At 41.1% G+C, this 14,487-nt stretch overlaps 2 protein-coding genes across 4 annotated transcripts in view; one reads left to right on the forward strand and one right to left on the reverse strand.

The window, feature by feature from the left end:
- slc45a1 (solute carrier family 45 member 1) lies at positions 1-14,223 on the forward strand. Of its 3 annotated transcripts, XM_054784517.1 has the most exons (10): positions 1-169; positions 549-994; positions 3,896-3,988; positions 5,118-5,342; positions 6,848-7,734; positions 7,816-7,969; positions 8,876-9,052; positions 9,136-9,341; positions 10,396-10,621; positions 12,806-14,223. In XM_054784517.1, exons 2-10 carry the CDS (start codon positions 574-576, stop codon positions 12,832-12,834), a joined length of 2,418 nt encoding a protein of 805 aa, XP_054640492.1. In that variant the 5' UTR covers positions 1-169; positions 549-573; the 3' UTR covers positions 12,835-14,223. The 3 variants fall into 3 exon arrangements, with proteins under 3 accessions (XP_054640492.1, XP_054640490.1, XP_054640491.1); XM_054784515.1 differs by having other exon boundaries at positions 10,396-14,223; XM_054784516.1 differs by having other exon boundaries at positions 552-994; positions 10,396-14,223.
- Positions 13,445-14,487, reverse strand: part of si:ch211-222l21.1 (prothymosin alpha-A) — a 3,746-nt gene continuing 2,703 nt past the window's right edge. The window contains exon 5 of the mRNA XM_054784521.1: positions 13,445-14,344. Within this exon, the coding sequence (XP_054640496.1) occupies positions 14,270-14,344 (75 nt within the window). The 3' untranslated portion in view covers positions 13,445-14,269. The remainder of the gene's footprint in view (positions 14,345-14,487) is intronic.

Genomic DNA, 14,487 nt, shown 5'->3' on the forward strand with positions numbered 1-14,487 from the left:
GCGAAGGGGGGAGGAAAGGAAAGGGAGGGTGCAAGGAAAAATGCACCTAGGAGAGAATGACTGCATCAAAAAACAGCCATCATGACTTCTGTAATTCATCTGACGTGTATAAAAAGCCATAATGGTTGCTCGCTACACAGAATATAAATGACGATGCCAGTGCGACAAGGTAATTATCATCTTTTCTTTTTGCACGCCTCTTTTAACATTAGCTCGACGGCATGGTCTTCTCCAATGAGAACTAGGTTGTTTAAATAGACGAGAAAGGTCGGTGGGTTCGAATTTGAAGGGTGCAAGTGAGCGTCTCCTTGCGTTATTTGGATAATAGATTCTGAGCTGTCCGACGTGAGCTTCCTCCATGAAATATTTAAAAGGAAACAGGCTTGATAATGCCGCATACTCCTGCAGCTGTGACGAGCACATGGTGCTGTGCGCAGCTCACTATAACATTGCGTCGTGCACGTCCAGGATGCCTGCAGTGTCCTCCTGGTATCCCCCACATGAACATCAGCAATGACTCCTACTGTCTGTGTGCTTCTTTTATGCAGCAGACTAAGCTGGCTTGAGAGCAAGATGTCATCCCCAGGCATGGGCACCCCCAGCGACCCCCTCCTGGCCAGTCCCGGGGGGAGATTATCCTCCGCTCAGGAAGGTCTCTGGAGGACCTCCCTCCCAAAGACAGCCAGCTTCCCGACGTCCTCCACCCGACACCTCAGTCACCGTGCCAACAACTTCCAAAGGCAGCCCAAGCGCCAGAAGCTGATTCGACCTTCGCCGCCGCCCCCACCGAACACCCCCTGTCCTCTGGACCAGCTGGACCTCAGTGAGCTGCCCCCGAGACGCACCTTCCAAGAGCTGCTCTTCAACGGTTGCATCCTGTTTGGTATTGAATTCAGTTATGCCATGGAGACGGCCTATGTGACACCAGTGCTTCTACAGATGGGCCTGCCGGATCAGTTTTACAGCTTGGTGTGGTTCATCAGCCCCATACTGGGTAAGGGACCACCTTCTGGTTTGTAATGGCAAAGGTCCCATATTATACTCTTATTTCAACAAATTTAAGTAAGTCTCAGAGGTACAACGATAGTGTATTGGAAGTATGTTGTCCAAAATGTAGTCTTGATGCTGGAATTCAAACACCTCACTGGGAACACCCTGTTTTGTGTGTCTGTAGCTTTAATAGCTTTACATACAGTGGTGTGAAAGTGTTTGCCCACTTCCTGATTTCTTTTTTTGTTGCATGTTTGTCACACTTAAATGTTTCAGATCTTCAAACAAATTTAAATATTAGTCAATGACAACACTACTGAACACAAAATGCAGTTTTTAAATGAAACTTTTTATCATTAAGGGAGAAAAAAAATCCAAACCCAAATGGCCCTGTGTGAAAAAGCGATTTCCCCCTAAACCTAATAACTGCGTGGGCCACCCTAAGCAGCAACAACTGCAATCAAGCGTTGGCGTGAACTTGCCTTTTTAAGTTCATGCCACAGGATCTCATTAGGATTCAGGTCAGGACTTTGTCGAGGACATTCCAAAGTTTTCATTTTGTTTTTGTTTTGTAGACTTGCTCGTGTGTTTGGATCATTGTCCCGCTACAGAACCCAAGTTCATTTCACGAACATATGGCCGGAAATTCTCCTTCAGGATTTCTCAGTACACAGCAGAATTCATGGTTCTATTTATCACAGGACGTCTTCCAGGCCCTGAAACAGCAAAACAGTCCCAGACCATTACACTACCACCACCATATTTTACTGTTGGTATGGCGCTCTTTTTCTGGAATGCGATGTTACTTATGTATATGCAAGATGTAATGGGACACACACCCTCCGAAAAGTTCAACTTTTGTCTCGTCAGACCACAGAGTATTTTCCCAAAGGTCTTGGGGATCATCAAGATGTTTTCTGGCAAAATTGAGATGAGCCTTAATGTTCAATACAATCCAATCCACTTTATTTATATAGCACATTTTATAAACACTGTTTCCAAAGTGCTGCACAAACTAGTAAGACCATAAATAATAAGTACAAATTACTACAATTCAAAACTAAAAGTTCAAATAAAAACAAAGAAACTTAGAACAATAAAATATTTGAAACAAGTAGTTAAAACAATAAAAGCAATAAATACAAGAAGTAGGTAAAAAAAAAAAAATTAAATTAAAAAACAAAAATAAATAAAACCATTTAAAACAAAAAAAAGAATAAAAGACACAGAGGACCACACGACTCACGCCGAGTTAAAAGCCAGAGATAAAAGTGGGTTTTAAGACGAGACTTAAAGCTTTCAATCGTGGGGGCCGTTTTTACACGAGAGGGCAGAGTGTTCCACAGTTTTAGGCCAACTACAGAAAAGGCCCGGTCTCTCCTGGTCTTAAGTCTCGTCTTAGGCACAACCAGTTGGAGCTGGCCTTCGGACCTCAATGTGCGCGCTGGAGTGTAAATTTGGATGAGGTCCGAGATGTACTGAGGGGCCAGCCCATTCAAAGCCTTAAAAACAAACAATAAAATCTTAAAATCAATTCTAAAATGCACAGGCAACCAGTGCAGGGAGGCTAAAATTGGGGTAATATGCTCCCTATTTTGGTTCCTGTTAAAAAGAGTTCTGGACTAACTGTAAGCGAGAGAGTAATTTATGACTTATTCCAAAGTAAAGTGCATTACAGTAGTCCAGACGTGACGAAATAAAAGCGTGCATGGCTTGATCGAAATGTCGCAATGATAAAAACGGTTTAACTTTGGATGGAAGCCGAAGATGATAAAAACAGGATTTAAAACAGCGTTGATTTGTTTATCAAGTTTAAAATCGATGCCAAGGCTGTTGGCTGGGGAACTGATTGGTTCTTGATGGGTCCCAAGTCCAAGAGGGGGGTCATTATTATTAAGGAGGATAACTTCTGCCTTCCCCTCATTGAGCTTTAAAAAATTTTGAGCCAACCAGACCTTGACGTCGCTTAAGCACTCTAGAAGGGGTGTCAAGGGGGCATGGTCATTTCTTGTAAGAGGTAAGTAAACCTGGCAGTCATCTGCATAAAAGTGATAGGAGATGCCATGCTTTCTAAATATAGCACTAAGTGGGATTAGGGATAGAGCAAATAGGATGGGCCCCAGAATTGATCCCTGGGGGACTCCACAGTCAAGGGGGGCGGTAGACGAAGTGGAGTCACCAAGTCCCACAGTAAGGCATCTCCCTGACAAGTAAGACCTAAACCACTCAAGGGCAGTCCCCCTGACACCCACACAGTTTTCCAAGCGAGATAAAAGAATAGTATGGTCCACTGTGTCGAAAGCAGCAGTCACGTCTAAAAGCACTAAGATGGCTGAACCACCAAAATCAGTCATTAAAAACAGTTCTTTTTGTTCAGCAGTGTTTTTCGTCTTGGAACTCTGCCATGCAGGCCGTTTTTGCCCAGTGTCTTTCTTATGGTGGAGTCATAAACACTGACCTAGTAAGGCCTGCAGTTCTTTGGCTGTTGTTGTGGAGTCTTTTGTGACTTCTTGTGCTTTTGGCTTAATTTTGGTTGGCCGGCCAGTCCTGGGAAGGGTCACCACTGTTCTATGTTTTCGCCATTTGTGGATAATGGCTCTCACTGTAGTTCGCATGAGTCCCAAAGCTTTAGAAATGCCTTTATAACCTTTTCCACTTGAACTCATGTGTGATAAACCACAGTTAAGTTATGTTTTAACAGGGGACAATCACTGTTTCACACAGGGCCATGTAGGTTTGGATTGTTTTTCTCCCTTAATAATAAAACGTTTTTGTGTTCTGTTGTGTTATCATTAATATTTAAATTTGTTTGATGATCTGAAACATTTAAGTGTGACACAAATGCAAACATCATTAAAAAGTAAATTTTGCATAACAATGCATATCTCTTGTGTCTATCTTGAAGGATTCCTCGTTCAGCCTCTTATTGGAGCTTGGAGTGACCGCTGCACATCCCGCTTTGGACGAAGGAGACCGTTTATTTTTGCGTTGGCCATCGGTAAGACACCACACTGCAAAAACAGCCATACTTGAAAGAAGCCCAAATTATATTAAAATGAGAAAACCTTTCTAATTTCAAGCAAAAAATTCTGCCAATGTTTTAAGCAAAAGTTGTTTGGCTAGAATTTTTATAACTAGAATACTTTTCTTGTGACTTTTAAGAATATAATGAGTCCTAAAATAACCAAGTTGTTCTTAGTCACATAACTAGATTTAAGTAAAATGTTCTTATTACAAATGCTTTTGTAAGATTCTTAAATTGAGATAAAATTTGATTTAGCAGGCCAGATTTAAGTGAAATATTTTTCCATATTCCAAATGTAGGGGTGATATTTTATTTTCCTACAATTTCATTTCAACAAGCATGAAGTAGATTTTATGGACGGAACTTTTTTTTATTTTAAAAGAGTGTGATTGCATCTAAGATTCACTTAATTTAGGAAAACCTATTGTCATAAATACTATCAGAATTCTTTTTTGGCATGATTTGCATGTAAATTCACTAGTTTTTACATTTATAAACTAGATAAAAAGAGAGTAATGTTTTCTTGAATCAAGTTTAATCATTTTACACATTTACATAGATTTTATGACAAGATTTAATTTAATAAATCTTGGTACACTTTATGAAATTTGCTGTGCAGCCTTCACATTGGTCCGAAATCAGCAAATCTTTGCATTTATTTTCTGTGTGTGAGTCCATTCTTAAATTTAGAAAGTTTAGAAACCAGTTTTATTCTTAATTTAAGCAAATAGTCTTAATCTGTTGTTGAAAATGAATCAAAATAAGGTTTTTATCTTGTTTTTAAAAAACAATAAAATTCTGGCAAAAATATTTTAATAAGAATTGGTGAGCTATACTTTCTTAATATAAGATTATTTTTCTCAAGTGAAAATTGCTCGACAAGATATTTTTTCTTTTTAAGAAAAAAATAAGAAATGGTTGCTTAAAATGGGACTTTTTTACTTTCTTGAAATTTTGTTTTTGCAGTGCAGTTTTTTAGCACTACTTATGGGCAAGCAATAGAGAGTAGGTGGTATGTTTGTTTTTAATCCCTTGTAAAAGGCACCTAGAAATCATGCTTTCAGTCATATGAGTAACTATCATCACCATTTTGGACCTCCAGGAGCGTTGGTTGGTCTGACTCTGGTGCTGAACGGGCGGGACATTGGGGGAGTGCTGGCCGACACCGCATCAAATCACAAGTGGGGCATAATCCTGACCGTATGCGGTGTGGTTCTGATGGACTTCAGTGCAGATTCCGCAGACAACCCGAGTCACGCCTACATGATGGATGTTTGCAGCCCGGAGGACCAGGACCGGGGGTTGAACATCCACGCACTGCTGGCAGGTAGGGATAAGGACTAATGACGTATGGTCAACCATAGTTTAATTACAGCAGTACTGTAGTTTCATTTTGGGAATAAGCATGGAGAACTTCTTTTCGAAAACCACCAAGGTTTTTATCTCACATTGCAGGACCTCATTACCAATTCTGATGTAGTGCCTGTATTTGAAAGTTTGTGACTGTCTAAGTGACATACTGTATACACTATATGATATTATTGTTGCTTAAATTACTGAGCACCTGAAACAACCCAATAACGCTGGTACAGAATTGGAAGTGACAACGTTGGGGGCATAGCTCGGCCCGGTTGACTCTTTCCCCTCATGGTTCTAAAGGCAAGGAAACTCAGCAAAACTGCAAAAGGCGCTAACGGTCACAGCTTTCCTTATTTAATGTTCTACAGCAGGGGTCTCAAACTTGCGGCCTGCGGGCCATTTGCGGCCCGCCAAGTCACATTTTGCGGCCCGCGACTTGACAGGAAAGACGACTTTAAATGCGGCCCGCAAGCTCTAAGTCAGGGGTCTTAAAGTTGTGGCCCGTGGGCCATTTGCGGCCTGCCGAGTCACATTTTGCGGCCCGCGACTTGTCTTCAAAGATGACTGTAATACGGCCTGCGACAAGCCAATGTTACTCGTAGGATGCACACTTAAGCCTACACTGAACTAAGAGTGAGTGAGTCACTTAAAAAATGTGGTAAAAAATTCCACCCATTTTCTATACCGCTTGTCTTCATTAGGGTCACGGGTAAGCTGGAGCCTATCCCAGCTGAATGCAGCAAAATATAAACTGTGAAATTATTTATTTATTTATTTATTTGATTCACCCCATTACTGTATCAAGATATTATTGTTATTGTCAGCCATGTATCGCGTGTCGTATCGTGAGGTACCCCGAGATTCCCAGCCCTACTCCCAATACTTGATGCGGCCCAGCAGCACTCAGACTCTATTGCAGCTTTGGTTTACCGTGGGTGTGTTGTATGGGGATCAGGATTGACAACTTCTGTTCTTTTAGAAAACTGCTAAGGTTCACCTTATAATGAAGGTCCAAATACCAATGTCTTATCTAGTGCCTTTATCCGAATGTTTTGAACTTTCTACTTACTTTCAAGTGACCCATTTCTGATATCACTGAGCACCTGAACCAACCCAGTAACGCAGGTAAACAACTACATGGTGATACAGAATTGGAGGTAAAAACCAGGGGCCATAGTTTGGCCTGGATACGCTCTTCCCCCTATGGGTTAAAAAGAACCTCAGAAAATTGCCAATATCAGCTATTTTATTTCCGATTACATGGCCTACAGCTTTAACTGATTTTCCATGGGTGCATTATGTTCTCTTAGAAGACCACTAAGGTAATCTTTGGCTGGATTTACACTGCAGGTCCTGCTGCCCAATTCCAGTTTAGTGCTTTAGTAATTTACCTCGGGTGAGTCCATTGGGTTTTTGGGTAAAATAGATCCAGTGTTAATTCACAACTGTTTGTTTCTTTGTCATGTGATCCAGGACTAGGGGGTGGCTTCGGGTACATCGTGGGTGGCATCAATTGGGATCAAACCCACTTCGGAAAGTCAATGGGAGGTCAACTGCGTGTCATCTACCTGTTTACGAGTATCACTCTGGTGATCGCCACAGCCATGACTCTTACTAGCATCCCAGAGCGGCCCCTGCCAAAGAGCCAGCCAAACAAAAACCCAAACCCAAGCAAAAACCACCTGAAGAGCCCCAACCTCCTTCTTCCTCCGTCGCCCCCGGCCCCACCGGGATCTGCACTAGGAGTGGATGAAGAGGAAGAGGAAGGTCTCTACGGTTATCACTTCTCAAATTCCCACCTGAGCTACCCGGACCCATTGGCTCATTCTTGCAGCGCTAACGCCCGCCTCTGCGCGGGCCTCACTAGCCCCATATCGCCTCTGAGCCCCCTTACTCCAAAATACGGCAGCTTTATAAGTCGGGACAATTCACTCACCGGCATCAATGAATTTGCCTCCTCATTGGGGACCTCTTATATAGACAGTGTTCTCATAGACTGCTATACGGGTCAACAGACACCACAGGCCCTCCTGGCGCCCGACTCTGTGCACTTGCCTCCAGGGGACTCCCCTCCACCAGAAGGGTTCACCCAAGCAGCAGGGAGCCATCCTGAGAGGCAGCCCGATGGAGTCTATCATCCACATGCAGAGGGTGCTCCACAGTCTAAGGGTGAACCACAGTCTCAACAAGCATCTCAGGTTACGTCAGAGCGGCAGCAGCTTGATTTGGGGCAACGTCGGGGCTCCAGTGGTGGAATCCTGAAGCGACCACAGAGTCTTGCACTTATGGAAGAGCCAGCAGCGACGCAGGTAGTCGGGCTGGAGAACGGACGTAGAAGAACAGTGACTTTTAGCCAACAGGTCAGACAACCCACACATTTTAGTGTCTGAAACAATTTCCGTACTCTTTATAATTCATGTTTTTTTTTTTGCTCAATGAAGGTGGCAAACATTTTGCTGAATGGCGTGCGCTACGAGAGCGATCTGAGTGAGAATGTGGAGACAGGAGAATCCCAAATGTCAATGAAACTTTTGTGTATAGCCATTTACAGGATGCCTCCCTCCTTGCGCAGCTTATGCACTAACCATTTCTTGGGTGAGCAAAACATCTTTCTAAACTTTGCAAAAACTTCAGAGTTTATGGTGAACCCTTGGAACTCATCGTAAAAAAAATCGTAAAAAAGGAAAATATGTTGTCATAATAAAAAAGATTCCTAAACCTCATACACTAACCAAACAATATGAGGTGATCTTTCTCAACTGTCCCAATCAGTATTTTCTGGATGTTTTTGCTATTTGTCAGGTTTTGTGTGTGTAGAGCCTTTGCAAGAGTATCAGAGACGATAAGCCAAAGAGGAAATTGTAATGACAATAGACCTAATCAAAAAAGTTAGTGGACGTAGGGTTTGCCTAATCGCTAACCGTGATGGAAATGTTTGAACAAGACTCTAGAACCTGATGCATCCAAACAAGATACGCCGATCTCGGTCAACTCTCCCATTTAATGTAGAATGAACATGTTATTGTTAAATTTGAGTGTCTTCTGTCCTATACATAACAATTACAGATGCAAATGTTGCTTAAAAGATGACCTGTACAGAAAGTTTTATGATGGTGAAATTTGAACCCATCTAGGACAGATTAATTGAAACGGAACACAGGCTAGAGTTTTATTAGGATTGCGTTCGTATTTGGTTTGTTTGTAGCAGTGCGCTTGGTCTCAACATGGGCCAAAAATGGCCTCTTTCTTGAATATTGTTAGTTACGTGAGTATCAGCAATTATATCAAACAATTTGAGAATGCCCAGTAAGATACATTGTGGTCATCTAAAACCAATACATTTCTGATTCAATTTCCATTTCGAAGGGGGAAAAATTTTAATCTGCACAAATCAAAGGTAGAACACGCCCTAGTCAAAGACTTTGAGTTCCAAGGTTCCACTGACTTGAAGGTCATATTGTACTATACTGTAGTAATGTGTGTTGTTATTGTGTTTTTTAGGGTGGCTGTCCTTTGAAGGCATGCTGCTCTTCTACACCGACTTCATGGGGGAGGTAGTTTTTGAAGGAGACCCGAAAGCACCCCATGACTCTGAGGCTTACCAGCGCTACAACGCTGGGGTCAGCATGGGCTGCTGGGGCATGTGCATCTATGCATTCAGTGCTGCTTTCTACTCTGGTAAGTGGACACTCCTTCACATCCCACTCATGTCCCATTCAGTTTTATATCCCTTTAACCTGTCGATATTATCTGCCTTTCAGCCATACTGGAGAAGCTAGAGGAGCGTTTCTCCCTTCGCACATTGTATTTTTTTGCCTACCTGGCGTTCGGCTTGGGCACAGGTTTGGCCACGCTGTCCACTAACCTCTACGTGGTACTGTCTCTATGTGTCACCTACGGGGTGCTCTTCTCCTCGCTATGCACGCTGCCTTACTCTCTGCTATGTGAATACTACCAGAGTCCCCAGGTCAGTCTCTGTACTGTATACTATTGTAATACTGTACATGCATGTTCCATTTTAATGCACACTTTAATTGTGTAGTATTGCAAATGCTGTTCTATTCATTATCAAGTTGACACACGGGTTCTTAGCAAGACTTTTTGGTTCATGTTTTTCATAGTAAAGTCATACCAGTTGTGGGAAAGCCCATGTCCTCAATCTACATTAACTGAATCGGACACTAGGTGGTAGGAATGAGTTGTAAATAGGAGTCTAGTTGGCGCGCTGTCAATAGGAAAATGCCCTTTAAATAGCAGAAAGCATTATTTTACAAGCTACCATTCAATGTCTTGGTCCATCATGTAAGATAATTGTCATTATGGCTCAGTAAATGTTAAAACATTTATGTTATTAAAACATATTTTTAATAACATAATTCCCAAAATGTAATTGTGGGAATAAGACTTAAGATGTTGTCATTTTCAAGTATTCATGAATTTTAATAAATAAATATTTACTTAATGACATAATTCCCAATATGTAATTTGGGAATTCATTAGTTACTTTAAATAATAAAGTAAACAAATAATTCCCATTAGAACTCAAAATTATATTATATTATATTATATTGTATGAATGTGAGTGTGAATGGTTGTTTGTCTCTGCGATTGGCTGGCGACCAGTCCAGGGTGTACCCCGCCTGTCGCCCGAAGTCAGCTGGGATAGGCTCCAGCATGCCCCCACGACCATAATGAGGAAGAAGCGGTATAGAAAATGGATGGATGGATGGATGGATTATATTATATTGTATTGTAAAATGATATTATATATTGTACTACGCAATACTATATACATACACACACATATATATGTATATATAACAATAACATAATGAAATGTTAGTGATATATATATATATATATATATATATATATATATATATATATATATATATATATATATATATATATATATATATATATGCATATAGAGTGGCATTTATTTTAATGCATTTTAATGCATTAAATGCATTAATGCATTTGCGACACCCCATGAATAAACAACGTTCTTGCCTTGTCAGTTTTGCGGCTCCTCCGAGGAAGGGACCAGACGAGGGATGGGGGTGGACATCTCCCTGCTCAGCTGCCAGTACTTCCTGGCTCAGATCCTGGTCTCAGTGGCCATGGGACCCCTGACCTCACTGGTCGGCGGCGCCCAGGGGGTGATGTACTTTTCCAGCCTGATGTCATTCGTGGGCTGTGTGTATTCCTCCCTCTGCGTCGTGTACCAGCTGCCCGCCCCAGAGGGTGAGCCCCCCGAAAGCGAGAGCCAGCCACTGTTGGTGCACATCTAAGTAAAAAAAAAAAAAAAAAAAAAAAGCAAGAAAGCTCTCACACTGTTGAGTGTGTGGATAGAACACGTCACATCTCCTGCCGCACACTGTACAGCACAACATTGTAGTGTTTCACTGAGCAGGCAGAAAGACTGACATTGCCCACTCCTCCAAGTGGTGTGTTTATACAGTGTGTGTGCCCATGCATCATGCATTATGCGTGACTGAAGCTGTTTTTTGTGTTTGATTATTTGCAGTAAATCATCTCCTTTTTGTGCTGCTTCAGGGGATTAACGCAACATTTTTTTCACTCTCACAGTGGAACCTCCAACGTTGACTTCCTTTCCCCAAAGGAAAGTGAATTAATATGTTCCAGTCATCATAAAACCTTTATTATCTGTATATGCAATGTTTTCACAGACAGCATTTTAACTTTCAAAAAGTATAGAGCTGTAGAACTAAATAAAACCAAAACAGAGCTAGACTACTCACCCTTTGACCCCTTTGAATGATACTGTCACCTAGTGGCCTTTTATAGGTGCATTAACGTGCGTTACATGTACAGTTTAAAGGTCCCCTATTATGCAAAATTGACTTGACTGATATTTCAACAGCAATATGTGTCTCCAGAGCCTGTTTATGAGCACCAACTATGAAAAATGTATCATCTCCCCCACTTTTAGGAGAAGATAGTCAGTTTTGGAGTAACGTGTTTTCATGATGTCATGAAGGAAAAACTTAGTTCCTTTCAGACTCTGGCCCGAGCTAGATGAACCAATGTACAGTCTTCCCTTGTTTATTTTGGTTAATTCGTTCCAGACCTGACCACGATAAGTGAATTTCCGCGATGTAAGATTCAGCATTAATAAACACAATATATTCGTAGAGCATATAAAACCTGTTTATGACTTTCTAAATATGATTTTCACCATTATTCGAGCCTACTAGACATGAAATAGCACCCCTATAGTCACCTTTACACTCATGTTATCCAATATAGAAGACATAATAAAAGAAAATAAACCATTTAAGACATAAATAAGACTTGTGCTCATGTGTGTTTCAATAAATGTCTTCCGGACGTGTGGACAGGAAGTGACGTCAGGGATTCAGAGTTGACTTTTAGCTGGAGTACGGCCAACAACAGTAGCCCGTGTTATTATGATGATGATGACTAATATTATGATGACTTTGACTTTATGATGACTAGGTGACAGTATCATTCAAAGGGGTCAAAGGGTGAGTAGTCTAGCTCTGTTTTGGTTTTATTTAGTTCTACAGCTCTATGACTTTGTTATTACTGTGCCTGTTGTGAGATAATTATAAAATAATAAAAGCCTGCCGTTTGCGATCAATCTACTAGTGACACCTAGTGGCCAGTTTAGACTACAGTTCATCATTGTCTTGTATTGCCTTAAAGGGATAGTTCTCCCACTTTGTTCTGTGAGCGGAGTTCTGGTCGTATTTCGGTGAGGAGGAACGTTGCTCTGGTTAGTTGCTGGGGTCACTTAAATAAAGAGTTTGGCTTCTCAAAACAATATGCGTTCAAAAGAGTAATACATATGCGTCACAAAACCGATGCCAACAAAAAAGTTAAGACCTCTGAGTCGCTCAGCATTATTTCCTCTCTGTTCTTATCTCTACACGCTCTCGTCTGTCCATTGTTGTGTGTGTGTTCCACAGTGTTTACATGCGCACATGGAGACTGCTGTGATGCGAGATTCTCCCATCAAATCAACTATCTTTTTAAACTGTATTCTCATTGGTTGTGACATTTTTGAAATGCCAGTAAACACATCCCAAAACAAAATTTTTTACTTCAACATTTGGAGGTTCCACTGTAATGTTCTCATGTCTGCATGTTTGTTTTGTTTTAGGCCAAGAGAATGTCTGTTAATCACATCACAGCATAGCATAGTATAGCAAAGGCAAAACCTTTACTTAACACCTATTAATTCAAGGGCTTACCATGACACATTTTAGGGGTTCCACAGTGTGCAAATAATTACAATGACGTGTGGGTTTGGGTGGCATACGCTACCTTGGATATAGGTGTGTACCAGTGGGGCCCCTCCCCTCACTTAAAGCCATGATGCTGCATGGTGACCTTCTCCTGGCCGACCAGTGTAATAATGACAGTCATTCTTGTCATTATCAGGAAGAGGAGAAGTTGAAACTGGGGTGTGACTCAAGATTCAGGTGGCTACAGAAGAAACACAGAGAAGACATGAGAACTTTCCGACTTTCCGCACCTCGGAAAGTGGTGAAGAAGACTCTTTGGGGTTCATTAAAGCCAGCAGCAGCAGCAGCAGCAGCCCATCATCACTGTACTGCACTGTCTCTTTAAGGGCACCATTCTTTAACGCTTGGTTTGATCAGCACAGGCAAACATCATCCTTTTAGGGCTTTCATAATTATTAGAAAGCCCCATCACTACCAGTCACTAGTGCTGCCTCAGCAGAACGTCAATGTTTGCCTGCTCATGTTTCCTGGGAAACCGTAAATGTACAGAAGCTTGCTTTATTTATAAACATTGTAACACTAGTGCCACCTATTGTTCAACATTGGCATCTCTAAAAACAAAAGCTTTTAACTACATTGATCATTTTGGACTCGTGTCACATTTATTTCTGAGGCTGCACCACTCATAACACACCACGCGGGGGAGCAAAAGGATACAGATATTTATCCAGCAGCACTTTCGTTCCCATCAATTTTCTGCACCTTGGACAGCCATTTTGTAAGGAATAAGAAAGTGGGTCATCATTTAAACTGGACAAAAAAACCACAAGAAAAGTAAGTAAAAAGACAATTTATTTTGTTTCAGAATATACAAAGCAGTTGGCTGGAGTAACTGAAATATCCAGGTTCTTGAGAGGCAGTTTTTGGACACCAAGTCAAGTTACTCAGCCATAAATGTAAACTCATTGTAAAAGAAAACATAACCAAAATAAGTTGTAAATGGTACAAAACTGCGTGGAATGCATACAGAAAACGACCAAAGCATTAAGATTTAAGAGGGGTTAATTAATATTGCAAAAAAAGAAAACAAACCAAGCCCACCTTCAGCAATTATATGGAGTCCCTTTTCATATTATTTGCTCCATCTGTTATGTTAACAGGGCAGCCAAGCCAAGGATTAACTAGCAGCTCAAACACAAAAAGATTATGCTTTAACTAATGTCTTTTTTTTTTTTTTTTAAACTATTAACATTATCCCCTGCTTAAAACTTATCTTTGGTCCTCAAAGTGAATCTTGAGAGGTCAACATGAGCAGCTGCCTGAAGAATGTTGATGAATCAGCTGGTCAGCACTGACTTGACAGAGATTGTGCTCAAAATGGAAATAAACTGATCTCATAGCATGGCCCTGTATAAAAGGAGGGCGGGGGCTCATTTTAAAAGACCAATAAATAACATTTGGTAAAAGAAATTAACAAAAAGAAAAATAAAGGAGAGGGCCATAATGTTTCACAACAACTTCAGTGCAATGTGAGAACATGGGCGCAAATCCAAAAACAAAATGTCTTTGGAGGGTGGGGGAAGAAAAAAAAAAAAAAAAAAAAAAAAAGCACAAGCTCTACAACACGATGTTGACTGGGGGTGGGGGGCCTCCGGAATTTTTAAGCCTCCACTTCTGCCTCTTTTGAATCTCCGTTCTCCTCCGTCTTCTGTTTTTTGGTCTCCGCTTTCTCCTCCTGCATGAGACAAAAACATGATTAAATATTAAATTTAAATATTACAAATACGGACATTAACACTTAGGGAGACCTTTTTATCCCCAAGCCACATTTTGTCTGTGTTGAAATATAGGTGGAATTTGCCAGACAATACTCATTTT

Source organism: Dunckerocampus dactyliophorus, chromosome 8, assembly GCF_027744805.1.
Source record: "Dunckerocampus dactyliophorus isolate RoL2022-P2 chromosome 8, RoL_Ddac_1.1, whole genome shotgun sequence".
Lineage (NCBI taxonomy): Eukaryota > Metazoa > Chordata > Actinopteri > Syngnathiformes > Syngnathidae > Dunckerocampus > Dunckerocampus dactyliophorus.

Bases quoted from the DNA above. Each gene is read 5' to 3' on its own strand.
- slc45a1 (XM_054784515.1), top strand. From the start codon at position 574: ATGTCATCCCCAGGCATGGGCACCCCCAGCGACCCCCTCCTGGCCAGT. The intron at 3,989-5,117 runs GTAAGACACCAC...TTGGACCTCCAG, and splicing joins TATTTTTGCGTTGGCCATCG to GAGCGTTGGTTGGTCTGACT. The intron at 7,735-7,815 runs GTCAGACAACCC...TGCTCAATGAAG, and splicing joins CAGTGACTTTTAGCCAACAG to GTGGCAAACATTTTGCTGAA.